The 16,470-nt window shown below is 57.6% G+C and overlaps 1 protein-coding gene across 4 annotated transcripts in view; it reads left to right on the plus strand.

The window, feature by feature from the left end:
* The window catches only part of PTPRF (protein tyrosine phosphatase receptor type F), an 86,616-nt gene extending 70,487 nt beyond the window's left edge, over positions 1–16,129 (plus strand). For 2 of the 4 annotated variants that reach the window (XM_059374433.1, XM_059374434.1), the window contains 14 exons: positions 2,584–2,699; positions 6,739–6,771; positions 7,529–7,626; positions 10,234–10,357; positions 10,512–10,687; positions 11,399–11,518; positions 11,804–11,958; positions 12,040–12,325; positions 12,418–12,596; positions 12,814–12,940; positions 13,151–13,276; positions 13,537–13,691; positions 13,790–13,925; positions 14,353–16,129. In XM_059374433.1, coding sequence (XP_059230416.1) covers positions 2,584–2,699; positions 6,739–6,771; positions 7,529–7,626; positions 10,234–10,357; positions 10,512–10,687; positions 11,399–11,518; positions 11,804–11,958; positions 12,040–12,325; positions 12,418–12,596; positions 12,814–12,940; positions 13,151–13,276; positions 13,537–13,691; positions 13,790–13,925; positions 14,353–14,421 — 1,900 coding nt within the window. In that variant the 3' untranslated portion in view covers positions 14,422–16,129. The remainder of the gene's footprint in view (positions 1–2,583; positions 2,700–6,738; positions 6,772–7,528; positions 7,627–10,233; positions 10,358–10,511; positions 10,688–11,398; positions 11,519–11,803; positions 11,959–12,039; positions 12,326–12,417; positions 12,597–12,813; positions 12,941–13,150; positions 13,277–13,536; positions 13,692–13,789; positions 13,926–14,352) is intronic. The other 2 variants (XM_059374436.1, XM_059374437.1) reach the window with 1 other exon arrangement.
* Positions 16,130–16,470: the final 341 nt, after the last annotated feature.

The raw sequence follows: 16,470 nt of genomic DNA on the forward strand, positions 1-16,470 counted from the left end.
AGCTCAGTGGGAGGCCTGGAACAGCAGAAGCAGCGTGTGTACACATGTGTGTGTTAATCTAGGTGTAACAAGGAGCCAAAGCTTCACAGCGGCTGGTTCACTTGCTTCCCTGGGCACGTCTGTCCATCTGTCTCTTTGTTTCAGTGGATGTGAGCATGTATGTCTTTAAGCTTCAGGACACTGCCCTCCCTGGTCTCCTACCTTCGCACTCGCTCTGCCGCCATCCCTAGGTGGCTTCCCAGCCTGGCTCCCCAACTTAGGCCTCGAGCGGTCTGGACCCACCAACAGGCCCCCCCGCCTGCCGATGTTCACTTGGTACACATGGTGACTGAGCTCCTGGTGTAACCACAGCAGCCACGGCTGTCCCCGACTCACTGTGTCTCAAACCTTCCTCCTTTGCAGTCTCTATCACAAGGGACTGGTCCCTCCACCTATTAGCAGCTGGAAACGTGGGTACCAGCCTCACCTCTCCTCTTCCCCCTCGTTCCGCCCGGTCCCCTGTGAGTTCTGTCCTGAGGATGGCTGCATCTCCCCCCCACCCACCCAGTGGGCTCCCCATAAGGCAACACATGTGCAGCCGTACTTGAGCACCTAGTCTGCAGTGCTCCTTGGTCCTCCTGGGTGACAGTAACTACCTACTCTTGGAGCCACCCCTTCTCTCCATCCACCTGGCAGTTGCAAAGGTAATTCCCAAAGATTTGTCACTCTCCGTCTAAACTTTTGGGGAGCTCCCAAGATAAAACATGATCTCTGTCAGCTGACGATCAAACGTCTGGCTAGTCTGGCCCCTCGGCTGTTCCCGATGTTATCACTGAGCTAATGCGCTACACCCCTGCCGTCCTGGGACCCTCTGGCTCAGGCCCACCCGCCTGTAGCCGTCACAGCCTCCTTGACTCCCTTCCAGGGTGCCTGGCTGGCTCAGTCAGCAGTATGTAACTCCTGATCTTGGGGTTGTGAGTTCAAGCCCCACATTGGGCATAGAACTTAATTTTTAAAAAAAAAAAGAAAAAGAAAATAGACTCCCTTCCAGACTCTGGTACCCATGAGACTCGCCTGGGTCCCTGCTCCTTCCCCACATTGTCCCCCATCTGCCTCAGTGGGTACATCATGAGGCCTGTGTTTCTAGCACCCACCTCACTGCTCAGCCTATGGCTATGTTCATGAACACTTATAGTTGAACACATGCTGGTCTGTATATCTGAACACATAGGCTTTCCTTGCCCTGTACCCCATCTCTCCCCTACCCCTGACCCCTGACCTGGACCGAGGGCCCCTTCTCAAAGAATTCATTCCTTTCCTCCTAGCATGAATAGGGGATAGGCTTTCCTGGTCCGGGGCACGGGGACGAGCGGGGTGGGGCGGTGGAGGGCTGCCCGAGGAGTGTCCCACACACCCGCCCATCCTCCTTCCCACCCCATCTGGGTCCTGGAATCTGTCAGGAGAGGTAACCCTTGCCTGTGAGTGCCACATAAGTGCCATAAATAGGTCCCTCAGTGTCCCCCTGGTCGTAAGAGGGCCTGAGTGCTTGGCGGAAACAATGACCATTCCTTTCTTCTGTCCTTGCCTGTCTTTCGGAACCTAGTAAACAAGAAAGGTAGGAGTCATTCCTTCTCTCTTCACACGCTTCACCCTTCACTTCTTCTCCCTGTGCACATGTCGGGTCTAGCAGGGAGGGATGGGGCTTTGACCAGAAGCCTCCTGGCCTGTGCTTGTCTGGTCAGCTCAGCAGGCTCCCGGGTGGGCTCTGTGACTCTCTCAACTTGTACCCTGCACAGGGGATGCCCCTTCCCCAGGGCGCAAGCATAGTGCAGACTTCAGCACCCTCCCTGAGCGCACAGACCGACTCCGAGCTCACCAGAGCCTTCTGCCAGGCTCCAGTTCTTTAAGATGACCCACTAAGCGCTGCAGGAGATAAAAGTGCAAAGAGCACTGGCTGCAAGGCAAGGGGAGGTGTGTGTCTTTACACACTCGTGCACACTTATGCACATACCCGTGTCCACATAGCAGGAGCAGCTCCTGGATGCTCGTCAGCAGCTAGACCCCACAGTCTGTCTCTGACCCTGTCCTCCTAGACAGGGGAACTGAGGCCAATGCGGGAGGACTCTGCCCAGCTAGGGTGACACCTTCCCTGGCCCTGCCCTGTTGCTCTGGATGTGGACCCTGATACCAAGAGACAGACAGCTGGGGCCCAGCTCTCTGTGATGTTTGCATATCTTATGTGTTGTTTGCATGTTTATTCCTGGCGGCCTTGGGGACAGCAGCCACTGCCCCACAGTGACCTGCCCTCTATTGGAAGGCACCGCCAGCCTCTGCCACCGCTCCCCCCTGCGCTCCTCGCTGCACTGGCCCTGCGTCCGCTCCCCAGTCCTGCTGTCTCCACCGCCCCCAACCCCACCCTGTGTTCTCCATGTGTCCGAGCTGCTGTGCCACTGGTTCCCCCGTGCTCAGGGACCCCAGGATGAGGGGGGAAAGGGGAGGGCCCGAGCTGTAGACACAGGGTCTCTGTCACAGCCAGCCATGCCACCCTACTCTGTCTTCCGCCTGGACCTCAAGTCCTCACCAGCCACCCTTCTGCCTGTCTAGGAAGAGGACCCACTCCCCATCATCCAAGGATGAGCAGTCAGTCGGGCTGAAGGACTCCTTGCTGGCGCATTCCTCTGACCCCGTGGAGATGCGGAGGCTCAACTACCAGACGCCAGGTAGGGTGGCTCCCCAGCCTACCTGCCCCAGCCCAGCCTGTGGATCCCAGAGTTTGTCCGAAGAGCCCCTGGCCTCGTGCTCCCATTTCCTACTCCTGTTTCTTCCTGCTGCTCACTCCCTGGACCCTGTGACAGAAGCGCCGATACGCAGCAGCTGCGTGGGAACCCTGGCACCCCAGAGCCTCTTGGGGCAGTAGGGGTCGGGCTGCTTAGGCCCTGCTTCATCTTGGGTCAAGGCCCCTGAGTACAGGCTAAGGACCTCGCAGAGCCCACATCCCAGCCACAGGGTGGCCAGCGTCTGCACCTGCACTTTGTCCTCTCAGCACAAAAGGGGGGTTCTGTTGGTGGGAAGTACCCCATCAGACACTTGTAGTAGGTGAGGGTGCCCAGACTTCACTGTGTGAGCACAGGGACCCCACGTGGGACGTTATACCTGCCCTTCCTTCTCCACCCACTCTCCCATGGCTCTCTGGCTGGCCCTTCTTCCCAAAGCGTCACTCCATCCCCGTGCCCCAGGAGACACAGCTCAGACCCCTCCCAGGGTGAAGTCTTCCAGCCCACATCAGTGTCGACACAGGCCTGAGGGTCTCCCCTGGCTTCCAGAAGCTCTCTGCTCCTTCCAAAATGACCCCTCTCACCCTGGGCTAGAATGGCCTCGATGACAATCCAAGTTCTTTGGAGCCGAGAACTGTGTCTTGTTCATCGCCATCCCTTGTACTGTGCACACGGTGGGCTCTGAGGGGATGCCTGTGAAATGGACACCCAGACAGTTGAGTTGAGGGAGTGAACTAACATACACACAGGGCATATTGTATATGTGAGCCAGTTAAATTAGTGCAAACCCCTTAGCCTGGCGCTCAGGTTCCCCTGTGGTGGACCTTTGTCTACCCTCAAAACTTAACAGCTTAAAACAACAATAGGTACGTGTTACCCCTTACAGTTTTTGTGGACTAGAAATTCAGACAGGAATATAGTAGGAATAGCTTGTCTCTATTCCCGAATGTCTGGGCCTTCACCTGGAAGCCCAAGATCCAGAATCATTTATTTTTATGTATTTATTTTTTAAGATCTTATTTATTCATTTGAGACAGAGAGATAGAACATGAGCGGGGAGAGGCAGAGAGAAAGGGAGAAGCAGGCTCCCCAAGAGCCAGGAGCCTGACACAGGGCTCGATCCCAGGAGACTGAGATCATGATCTGAGCTGAAGGCAGATGCTTAACTGACTCAGCCACCTAGGTGCCCCTGAGAGCTAGAGTCATTTAAAGCAGCACCCAGCAAACTTTGGCTCATGGCCAAACATGGCCCACCACCTGTGTTTGCAAATAAAGTTTTGTTGGAACGCAGGCATGTCCATTCATTGATATATAATCTATGGCTACTTCTATGCTACAGAGGCAAAGTTAAGTAGCATCTACCATGTGTCCACAAACCCAGGAATATTTACTATTTGGTCTTTATGGAAAAGTTTTCTGTCCTCTGAATTCTGATGACTCATTCATTTATACGCCTGGTGTTGACGCTAGAGTCAGCTATGAGCCCACCTGGGATTGTCAGCTTGTGACAGCCACAAGAGGCCTCGTCACGTGGCCTGGGCTCCCCCACAGCGTAGTGACTGGGTTCCAAAGGCATGCATCCTGAGAGCATGTGAGAGGGCGACCTAGCAGGCTGCTGCAACCCAGCATGACCATATCTGTGAGGCATCCACTCTCTAGACTGCTGGGGGCCTCAAGGACAGAGAAGCCCTCCTGTGAGAGGGGATGCCAAGCCCTGTGGGCGTGAGTCAAACGAACGGGTGGGGGGGTGATGGGAGAGGGCTCCCTTCAGTGGAAATAGCACTGTGGAGGGTGCCCACAGACGCTGGCTATCCTGCAGCATTGGAGTTGGGGTACTGAGAGCCCGCAGACGAGAGGGTAGACAAAGGTCCACCACAGGGGAACCTGAGCGCCAGGCTAAGGGGTTTGGACTTTATCATGAGGATACCAAAGAACCATTAGAAGTTTTCAGCAGGGCGGGGTGCCTGGGTGGCTCAGTCAGTTGAGCATCTGCCTTTGGCTCGGGTCGTGATCCCAGAGTTCCAGGGTCCAAGCCAATGTGGGGCTTCCTCAGCGTGGGGGAGGGGGCGTCTGTTGCTCCCCTTCTCCCCTCTGCTGCTCCCTCTGCTCCTGCCCCCAGTCTCTCAAATAAATAAAATCTTCTAAAACATTTTCAGCAGGGGACCTGCAGGGTCAGAACTGTGTTTTGGGGATCTAGCTCTGGCTGCCGTGTGGAAGTCAGATTGGAGGAGAGAAATGGGGAGACTAGAGAGCCACGGAGTGAGTGCAAGGTGCTGAGGCCTTGGCCGAGCAGGGTGGCGCTTCAGGCAGCGTGAGGAGCCAGCAGGGCTTGGGCTTAGGGCTAAGCAACAGGCAGGGGGGTTCCAGGTGGCACCCAGTCTGCAGGTCTGTACTCTGTGCTGCCTCCCGTCTGAAACTACGGGCGTGGGAGGTGGCGAGCAACGTGTGATCGTCCAAGCCAGAGAACAGAATGGGGCAACCAAGAAGGAGGTGCAATGAAGAGTAGCCAGGGAGGCCAAGAAGGAGCGGCCGGGGAGGAAGAGTAAGGGAAGAGTGGGGTGTCCCCGAAGCCAAGGCTGGGGATGTCTGTGCACCAGGAGGACTGTTGGCTTTGGCAGTGGTGACCGTGGAGAGAGTGTGGTGGCCGAGTCCTGGGGGCAGAAACATCACAGTGGGTTGAGGGGTGGTGAGTGGGGAGTGAGCAGGTGGAGAAACCCCTTTTGGAGGCCACAGTGTGACGGATAGGATGGACAGGACCATAGCAAGAGAGGTCAGGGGTGTGAACTTGAGAAAGGACTTTTCTTTCCCCCCCCCCACCCCCCGAAAGGACTTTTCTTTTTACCAATATGGAAATTGTTTACAGATGGTTGTCGTTCATGTGAGCATTTGAGATGGCAGCGGTGGCGATGCTCGCCTGTGGGACAAGAACCCGGAAGCCTGCTCGAGGCCCCGGCCTGCATGTGGGGGTGTGACAGAGCCCAGGGGAGCAGTGTGGGGATGCCTCCCTGAGCTCTAGGCCTGAAGAGAATGGGAGTTGGGGGAAGCCGGTATAAGGGAACATGCTGCTAGAGCTCTGGGCTGGTGGCCCCGATTTTCTCCAAAAGGAAAAGAAAGTGGTTAAGGCGCCAGGGAAGGTGTGGCCTGGCTGTGGGCACTAAGCAGGCATGTCTGGGAGGGTTGCCGAGCCGCCAAGGGCCCAAGGTTGGCTGCAGGGGCTAGAGGGAAATCTCAGGGGTCTGAGAGCAAAGGAGCAATGAAGAGGGGTGCACAGATGTGGTAAAGGTGGAGTACAGATGAATGGGGGTGTCCAAAAGGGGCTGTGGGCTGGGGCCAGCCATGGGGCCAGAGGTGCAGAGCTCAAGGAACTGGGGCTGCCAATGGGGAGAGACAACCCCGTGGACATGGCAGTCCCCAGCCTGTTGAAGGAACCAGGGACCAGAAGGGACATGGGGAGGGACCAGAAGGGACATGAGGAGGGATCAGAGGCATAGCAACTTTTCTTCCTATTTTTTAGTTCAGTAAAGTGGGGTGGGTTTTTTTGTTTTTTGTTTGTTTGTTTTTGTCCTATCATTTAATCTTTATTCCGAAAAATTTTCAGACCCACAGAAAATAGAGGTGCCATCTGCGTACCTTTGTAGAGATTGACCCTGTCGTTTCTGGCCTTACTTGCCCCATTTCTCTATGTGAAGGTGCACTCCCCTTTCGCCTGATCATCTGAGTATAGCCAAGGTCAAATTTTGATACCAGAGGGGATGAGGGTTGGTTCGGATCTAGAATTTCATCGTAGAAAGAGGTCCCCAAGGCTGCCCAGGGGGTTGGGAGCGCTGTGCTCTGGGTGGGAGATGGGGCTGTGTTCCTCGGGGAGGGGGGCCTGTGGTGGGGCTCCCCGCGCCCCCTCGGTCCCTCTATGTGTCCCTGCAGCCGGAGGCAGTGGACAGCCTCTCTCCTCCTGCCCCGCTATTTTTTGTGTTTTCTTTCTCTGCAGGTTCCGGTGTCCCCAGTTGCCCGAATATCTCAAGTTAGTTTTCCGAGTTCGGGGGCTCCCCTGGCTTCTGTGTCCATTTCCTCCAACTTTTTCTCACGCCATCACCTCCTTCCTCTCTTGACTCTTCTTTCCCTTCCCCCCTCTCTCCTCCCCAGCTCCACCCTCCCCTCCCCCCACCTTCCTCCAGTCCTGTCTTCCCTCCTACTGTCCCCTGGCCCTGTCTCTCTGCCTCTGTCCCCTCCATTCCCCGTCTGACACCCTGCCAGGTGCCTCCTGTCTCCTGTCTCCCCGTCTCCCTCCTTACTTCTTCTCTCTGGGTTCTTCCGTGTCGCTCTGTCACGCCTACTCCATCCACACACGCTAAGTGTAGAGACCACATGACCGAGTCTTCCACAGTGACTGGCACCAGCGAGGGGCAGGAGGGATGTCCACAGGCTGGGCCCGTGGGGCGGGTGTGTAGCTGCCCCCAACCGGGGCTTCCAGCCCCAGCCGGGAGGAAGGAAGCCTGGTGTCCCTTTTGTGAACCTGCCAGGCGGGGCCCTGGTGCCCCCTGACTCCACGCTCACACGTGCCCCCAGCACACACACTCCCCTCTGTCCTCTCCTGCCCTCCAGCCGCTGTGTGCCCCACCATCCCTGTCGCCGCATGTGCTGCTGTCCCCATGCCACCAGTGCCGAGTGCTCCATGGTCACACGTGTTCACATGTGCGCATCACATGCATCGGGGCTGTCTCTACCGCCTGGCACCAGCCTCAAGCTGACTCCGCCTTGATGTGCTCCCCCTCCCCCAGGTATGCGAGACCACCCACCCATCCCCATCACCGACCTGGCTGACAACATCGAGCGCCTCAAAGCCAATGATGGCCTCAAGTTTTCCCAGGAGTATGAGGTGAGATGTTTTCACCCCCTGCCTTGGGCAGGGCCCAGGCCTAGCCCCATGCCTGCTCTTGCCCTGCCTCCGGCCCCAGCTGGGGGTGAGGGGCTCCAGGCTGTGGCAGCTGGGGAACTCAGCTTCTCAGGTACTAGGCCTGGCCGAGGCCCTTTCAAGCACCCCAAGTCTGGATACTCGGATGCCTGCCCACATGCTAACAGAGGCAGACAAAAGTTCACCCCTATACACACGTGGATCAGTAGGAACGGCTTCTTTATCAAGAACTTATTGCAGGCAAGACCAGACTAGGCCATTTGCACGCATCCCTTCATTGTGTCCTCCTCGCGGTACGACGTGGTACAGTTATTACCCCATCTTACAGATGAGGAAACAGGCTCAGAGAGGGGAAGCGACTTGCCCCAGTCAAACAGCCAGTGTGTATTGGAACCAAGAGTCAAACCCAGGCCTGCCTGACAGCGTGTGGCCTGTACTCACACAGCCTCACGTGCGTTCTCAGAGCCACACGGGCCACAGAGCAGGGAGTCGGGGGACTCAAGGCCCGCTGCTCAGGCTGCACAAGCCTTCCTGCTCTCAGCCCTCCATGCGCTGTCTGCACTCTGGTCTTGACTCCTACCTGCTCCCTGCTGGGGGCTCCCACATGCCAGCTCCGGGGGTCTAAGGGTTTCCAGGCCACCCAGCTGGGGAGGGCTCTGCTGGAGAAGGAGGTGATGAAGGAGAACCCTGGCTTCTGTAAGGCGCACCCCCAGAGGTGGTGTTCTGCCCCAGCTCCTCTCCTGCAGCCCCCTGCTCCCATCCAGGCCTGGCCCAGCACTCACCGTCAATCAATAATGGATAAATAGGTGATTGATGGGCTTGCATAGCCCAACCTGTGAGTCTGCTCCCTCTGGTTGGATGTCCACTGCTGGCCGTACTTGGTACTTGGTGATTCCCCTTCCAAGGGCTGTGGGCCAGGTAGGTTCTGAGGGCTGTGGGCCAGGTTTCTGCAGAGGAAATTGAGCTTGGCAGGCAAATTGATGAATGTGTCTGCCATGAGGAAAGCATGCTGCCTCTACCTATAGAACCTCACGGGGGGCCTGCTTTGTAGTAAGACCCTGCTGTGAAGGTTAACAAAGTTTGTGAATTACATTTGCTGCTTTCAGTTCTCTCGCAGGCCCGGAGGGCCTTCCATGGTCTCTACCCACACCCACCCAGTCCCACGTCCTGCATCTTCCCACGGGACCCTGCACCTCTGTCCAGGCTCATGGTGCTCCCCCTCCCACGTTCTGCCCACTCCTCTCCTCCAGAGTGAGCTTTCCCTCCTCTTCCAAGAAGCCTTCTCTGCCTGCCAGGGCCTGCTGTGGGCTTTCTTTCAACCAGGATCCCACAGCTCTGTCACCTTTAACGGTCAGTCGGTCGTCACACTATGGAGCACACACCGTGCTGAATGCTGGGGACCTGGCAACGTCAGGTCACTCTGCTGGTGGGGAGGCCAGCTCAGGCAGATAACCAACACTGAATCCGACAGTATACCATCGTATTAGATGTGACAGAACGTGCAGAGAGAGCAGGCTGCAGCACCATGGCAGGCTGAGGGGTGGGGTGTGCTGGAGGATCTCACAGAAGCAGAGCCTGCCGTCCTGTGGAGAGTAACAGGCTGGTGTCAAAGTACGGAGGGCATTGGGTTCTGTCCTTCTGTAAAAGGAGGTAGTAACATAGCTTGCTTCTTCGGAGGATGAGGTGAGGGAATAAGTGCATAGTGCTTAGAACGGTGCCACGCACACAGTGGGTCTGCATGGAGACTCTGCTATTATGACCTGGGGCCCTGAGGACCCCTGGAAGGCAATGGAGCAGGAGAATGACAATCAGATCTGTTTTATCTGAGGATTGCTCTGGCTACAGGACAGAGAGGGTCAGAGTGGTGCGAAAGCAGAGAGACAGGGAGATGGCCAAGTCCAAAATGGGGCAGCCTGGCCAAGGGAGTGGGGAAGCACCAGGACATGGTGACCAAGGGGACAGGAACATAGAGGGGTTTTTGAGGATGACTTGAGGGTTCTGGCTGGGGTTTGGAGGTAAATGGGTGAAGGTGCCCCCCAGGTGGGGTTGCCCAGGAGGTGGCTGGCCATTCAGCTTCGGAGCTCAGGGAGGCCGGGCTGCGGCTGGAGTTGTGGGCAGCTCCAGCAAGTGAGTGCAAGATTCTACAAGGAAATGAGGCCCCAGAAAGGTTGTAGAGTGCAAAGAAGGCCCAAGAATGAACCCCAGAGGAGTGCTGTGTTCTGCCTGTGGGAGGGGCAGGGGGAAGAAGAGGGAATGACCAGGGAGATAGGAGGAGAGCTGGACAGAGTGATGCAGTAGGTGCCCAGAGCCTTCAGTGGTTTTGGGTGCGGCACGGCTGGCTGCCATGGCTCCATCTTGGTCTGTACTCATGTCATTAGTTGGGGTAGGGCTGGAGGGACCTCCCCAGCAGGAGCTGATACAGCAGCCTCAACTCCACAGCTGGGGGTTGGAGCTGGTGGTGGCCCAGGCATAAAGGCAGCATGTGGACACCGCCTGGCAGGCTGGGTCTTGGGGGCAGGAGGGAGACCCCAGCTCTTACCCTGCTCTATCTGCCTCCTCCATTTCCTATAGTCCATTGATCCTGGACAGCAGTTCACGTGGGAGAATTCCAACCTGGAAGTGAACAAGCCCAAGAACCGCTACGCAAATGTCATTGCCTACGACCACTCCCGAGTCATTCTTACCTCCATCGACGGTGAGCCAAGGGCCATGCACCCTCCCATCCCTTGCTCTCCTCCTTGCTGGCGGGGGTGACATTCCATCCCAGGAACCCCAGGGGTGCTCCGAGGTGCGGTGGGCTGGGCGGGGGCTTGGGGATAATGCTCTCCTGTGTTCCTTCCTGCTCACAGGTGTCCCAGGGAGTGACTATATCAACGCCAACTACATCGACGGCTACCGCAAGCAGAATGCCTACATTGCCACGCAGGGCCCTCTGCCCGAGACCATGGGAGATTTCTGGCGGATGGTGTGGGAGCAGCGCACAGCCACTGTGGTCATGATGACACGGCTGGAGGAGAAGTCCCGGGTAGGACTGTGCGGGGGGCCTTCCCTGGGAGGTGGGGTGGGAGAGACTGTCACCAGGTGACTTCCAGGCCCTCTTTTCTGTGTCTGTCACAAGTTCCTCCAAGGGATGCTCTTGTCTTCTTGGGGTGTTATGCTCCCCGGCCGCTAGGTATTCCCGGGATGTGGCCCATTCCCTAGATGCCGGCACATTCTTCGGATATTAATATGTTGTACCAGATGCTGTCATTTTCCGGGAATGTTAATATGTTTCCCAGTTGCTAGCATGTTCCCGGGATGTTCACATGTTCCCCAGATGCTGGAGTGTTCCTGGGGCATTAGCACATCTCCTAAGTTAATTAGTGGAAAGAGCTGCCGTTATCTGCTTTTGCACCGCAAAGCATCGACTGGAACGTAAAATTTACAGAGCTTGAAAATGGCGCATAAACGTTATGGGTAAATTTGGCAGAAAATGTGCCTGGTGCGATCTGGTCATGAATAAATAATTTTCAATTATGGCCCTCGTTCTCGCAGCTAGGGCAGGGATGGCAGCGTAGCATGAGAACCTGTGTGGTTTGGTGAGGGGGTGGCACTACCGGTCTGAGGGTTCAGGGCCGGGAACCTTGCAGCCAGGTAAGCTAGACCTTCAGCCTTCTTCTGCCCCAGTGCCCCCGCCTATCTGAGCATTTGAGTACCTCTGAGCACCCTTACACCTGCCTCCCTTGTTGCCCTGTAGGTGAAGTGTGATCAGTACTGGCCGGCCCGGGGCACAGAGACGTACGGCCTCATTCAGGTGACCCTGCTGGACACGGTGGAGCTAGCCACATACACCGTGCGCACCTTTGCACTCCACAAGGTACAGCACCCCCAGAGCTTGTCCCCCACCCGGGCCCTACCCCGAAGCGATCTGAGCACAGTGCACTGGGGATGGATGAGCGAGAACTTGGTGCCAGAACCTGGGGCTCAGAGGCGTGTGAGCACCTTCTGGCAACCAGTGTCATGGGCGGGATGACTGGAAACGGTGCCTCCAGCTCCTTCAGGCCACATTCCGTCGCTTCTGAGTCGGGTCAGGCGTCCCCTCCCGGAGCCTCTAGCAGACACGCTTCCCTGTCGCATCATGTCTTCTCACGCTTCTCCCCAGAGCGGCTCCAGTGAGAAGCGAGAGCTGCGTCAGTTCCAGTTCATGGCTTGGCCAGACCATGGGGTTCCCGAGTACCCCACACCCATCCTGGCCTTCCTGCGGCGGGTCAAGGCCTGCAACCCGCCGGATGCAGGGCCCATGGTGGTGCACTGCAGGTGAGCAGGGGGTGCAGCGCCAGCAAGGGGGGTTGGGAGGTGGGCTGGAGCTCTGCGCCAAGCCATGCCCATGTCATGCAGCGCGGGCGTGGGCCGCACGGGCTGTTTCATCGTCATCGAGGCCATGCTGGAGCGGATGAAGCACGAGAAGACGGTCGACGTCTATGGGCACGTGACGTGCATGCGCTCACAGCGGAACTACATGGTGCAGACGGAGGACCAGTACGTGTTCATCCACGAGGCCCTGCTGGAGGCCGCCACGTGTGGACACACAGAGGTGCCTGCCCGCAGCCTGTATGCCCATATCCAGAAGCTGGGCCAAGTGCCTCCTGGGGAAAGTGTGACCGCCATGGAACTCGAGTTCAAGGTGGGCTCGGGGGCTTGGACTGGGTCACAGGGATGATACCCCCCTGCCACCCGCCGAGAAGCCAGGCCTGACCAGCCCATCCCTCTGTCTAGTTGCTGGCCAGCTCCAAGGCCCACACATCCCGCTTCATCAGTGCCAACCTGCCCTGCAACAAGTTCAAGAACCGCCTGGTGAACATCATGCCCTACGAGCTGACCCGCGTGTGTCTGCAGCCCATCCGTGGCGTGGAGGGCTCGGACTACATCAATGCCAGCTTCTTGGACGGCTATAGGTCAGCATGCCTGTGACTGCCCAGCACACTCTACGGGGGCCTAGGCCTGCAGCTGGCTAACTGGGGGCCTGGCAGAGTAGGGCCAGCCCAGAAGATCAGAGTGGGCTTTCCCGGAGGAGGGGTAGGCCATCTGAGCGGGACTCCAAGGAACTAGGCAGTCTTGGGGAGACTCGGGCCAGTGGCACCTCCAGCATGTCCAGTCTTCTGTCCACCCCAGACAACAGAAGGCCTACATAGCCACACAGGGGCCTTTGGCAGAGAGCACCGAGGACTTCTGGCGCATGTTATGGGAGCACAACTCTACCATCATCGTCATGCTGACCAGGCTCCGGGAGATGGGCAGGGTGAGCCCACAACCCCGCCCCGGGCCCCTCCCATACCTGGGAGCGCACCCAGGGCCTCTGCACTGCTCTCTCCTTTCATACCCAGACTCCCCTCAGCAGAGCCTCAGACCCCTCCTCAGCAGCTGAGGCGTCCCAGCACACCTCTAAGTCCCGGAGCTCCCCTCCCCCATCCTTCCCTACCTGCTCATGGGGCGGGGCCTTTGTCCACAGGAGAAATGCCACCAGTACTGGCCAGCAGAGCGCTCTGCTCGCTACCAGTACTTTGTCGTTGACCCGATGGCCGAGTACAACATGCCCCAGTACATCCTGCGTGAGTTCAAGGTCACGGACGCCCGGGTGAGTGCCGAGAGGGGAGCGCATGTGCCTGCGTGAAAGTGTGTCTCTAGTGGCCTGAGTACCTGTGGGATGGGGCCCTGGCTCGGACTGCAGGAGTCTGATGTGAGGGTGCTGGTGTGGGGGCGTGAGCACCTCTCCTGGGAGCCTCGGGGGTCAGCATCTCATGGGTGTGGACGGGGGCACTGTATTGCCTGTCCAGCCCAGCAGGGCTGTGGGGTGAGGCACGGGTGCTGACCCTGTTCCCCACCCGCCTCTCCCAGGACGGGCAATCGAGGACGATCCGGCAGTTCCAGTTCACAGACTGGCCTGAGCAAGGTGTGCCCAAGACGGGCGAGGGCTTCATCGACTTCATCGGGCAGGTGCACAAGACCAAGGAGCAGTTCGGGCAGGACGGGCCCATCACGGTGCACTGCAGGTAGGGCTGACCCCATGGAGGGCTGGGGCAGGGCGGGGGTTAGGGAGGCCTGTGGGCTTGGTGGGCAGGACCCCTGATCCAGTGCTGTCCCTGAGCAGTGCCGGCGTGGGCCGCACCGGCGTGTTCATCACCCTGAGTATCGTCCTGGAGCGGATGCGCTACGAGGGCGTGGTCGACATGTTCCAGACTGTGAAGACCCTGCGCACGCAGCGCCCAGCCATGGTGCAGACGGAGGTACGCGGGCCCGCTGCCTGACGCAACAGGGCAGCCCTTCACCTGCACGCCTGGCTTATTGTTCCCTGCCCTGCCTGAGACACTAGGGTAGGGTGAGTAGAAAGGGCTCCCCCTCCCACAGCTCTACACTGAGCACCAGCAGTGTGCCTGATGCCCGGCTAGGGCTGGATAGCAGCCCTCATGGGGTGCTAGGTCTAGGAGCAGAGAGACATGATGGAAGTGGCGGGAGAAGTAGGTGCAGGGCAGCGGGAAAGGGGGACAGCTGAGCCTTCAGAGGCCCCTCCAGGCTCCTGGACACCCCCCACAGCAGACCTCGATGGCTCGCACCTGCTCGGGGCCCACCAGCTGCTGCGGGAGTGCCCTTGGCCAGTGTGGTGGGAGAACCCACTCCCCCTGCCTGCGGCTGACCAGCCCCCTGTCCTGGCAGGACCAGTACCAGCTGTGCTATCGTGCGGCCCTGGAGTACCTTGGCAGCTTTGACCACTATGCAACGTAACTACCGCTCCCCTCTCCTCCGCTGCCCCTGCCTGGGGCTCCGGAGGGGACCCAGCTCCTCTGAGCCATACCGACCGTCGTCTAGCCCTCCTGCACGGATGCTGTTGCTGGCAGAGCACAGCCCACTGGGCCCACAGCGTTTCAGGAACATCGCCACTTCAAACGGAGAGCCCAGAACACCCCTGGGCAAGTGGGTGGGCTGGCAGGCCAGTGCCGTGGCCCGTCTCTGTCCACCAGGCCCGCCCAGAGCCTGCTTCGAGCTCTCTGTTTCGCTGCCGCGTTTCTCATGCTTCTTCTCATGGGGTGGGGATGGGGACAAAGTCTCCTTTTTTATACATTAAGTGGGGTAGACTGAGGGATTCTAGCCTCTTCTTCTGATTTTCCTTTTGCAAATCCTTAACTGCAGAATGGGCCTCTGTGGGGGTTGGGGTTCAGTTGTTTTCTTTTTTGAGTTCACTTTGATCCTTTTTTTTGTATGACTTTTGCTGCTGAAGGACAGAACCTGCCTTCCTCTGTGTGGAGCTGGGGCCACCAGGCTGAGTGGAGGCCCAGCCGTGGGCCCGGGAGGCACCCCTGATCTAGCTGCTCTTCCAGCCCTGCAGACCAGATCCTGTTTCAGCCAAATGCGGGGAAACTCAACTCTTTTTTTTGTTTGTTTGTTTTTTGTTTTTTAGGTCTTTTGGTTTTTTTTTTTTTAGTTTAGTTTTGTTTTTCCTTCAGAGCCTTATTTGAGGCCGCACAGACAGTGGTGGGCGGGGAGGAGATAGGAAACACTCATCTCCAGTTGTCTATTCCCGTGTGTGTGTGTGAACATTCACAGCCCAGAACCACAGACGTGTCTCGGGGAGCCTGGCAAGGCGTTCCTCTTCACCATCGTGTTTGCAAAGGTTAAAAAAACGCAAAGACAAAAAACAAAAAAAAATCCAAAAAAAACAAAAACCACCAAGAAAAAACAGAGTCATCCCCCTGGCCTCTGCTTCCAGCCCTCAAGAGGGGAGGTGGCCCCTTGTGCCTGGGCTTCCCGGGGAAGCTGCCAGGCTGACCTCTGGGCCCACAGAGCCTCGCTTTTGTCCCCGGCATTGCGGTTTGGCGTGGTGTTGGTAAGCTGTGGATCCGGCCGTGTGGCCTTGGTGACTGACACAGGTCAGGGTGTGTATCACACCCCGCACACCTCAGGGCCAAGCAGGGGCACAGCTGGCCCTTCAGGTTCAGGTCAGTGGGCCTGGGAGCACATATCTGTCCTCAGAGCCGGGGCCGGGTGATTTCCCTCCCTGGTTTGCAGCTGTCTTCAAAGCCCCTGAGAATCGCTCTTTTCCACTCCTTCAGGATGCCCTCACAAACCAATGTGGCAAGACTACTGGACTTCTCTCAATGGTACTATAATCAATCCTTACTCTCTCGGCTCGCTGAGGGGCAGGGAGAGGGCCTCTGGGCAGCACTATCTAGGTAGGTAAGTGGGGGCGGGGAAGGGTGCATAGCTGTTTTAGCCGAGGGACGCGGAGCAGGCGTCCCCAGATCTAGCTAGGCTCAGTCAAGATCAACAATCCAGGGTTGGTAATGTTGGATGAAACATTCATTTTTACCTTGTGGATGCTAGTGCTGTAGAGTCCACTGTTGTACACAGTCTGTTTTCTATTTGTTAAGAGAACTACAGCATCGTTGCATAATTCTTGATGGTAATAAATTTGAATAATCAGATTTCTTACAAACTGGGCCTCTGTCTCAGCTCTTTCTGGAACCAGAGAGGGGGCTCTGTCAGTTCAGTACATAGGGGTAGATTCTGGAGATTTCCTGCTCCGAGGGAGACAGTGAGGATGGTTTGAGTGTGGTATGTGGGGCTCCCAGCGTGGCTGCTGACTTTCAGAAAGGAGCATCACCAGGAACTCTGAAAGCCAGCTGCCAGCATGAGTCCAGAGCAACGTACCAGGGACCCCGGCTCCCCAGGCAAAGAGTGGACGCTTCCCCTCTCCTCACACCACCCGCCCCTCCCCTTCCCTCTTCACACACCCCCCACCCCCCACTGTGAGGACAGAGATGGCACATGCTGGTG

Source organism: Mustela nigripes, chromosome 14, assembly GCF_022355385.1.
Source record: "Mustela nigripes isolate SB6536 chromosome 14, MUSNIG.SB6536, whole genome shotgun sequence".
NCBI lineage: Eukaryota > Metazoa > Chordata > Mammalia > Carnivora > Mustelidae > Mustela > Mustela nigripes.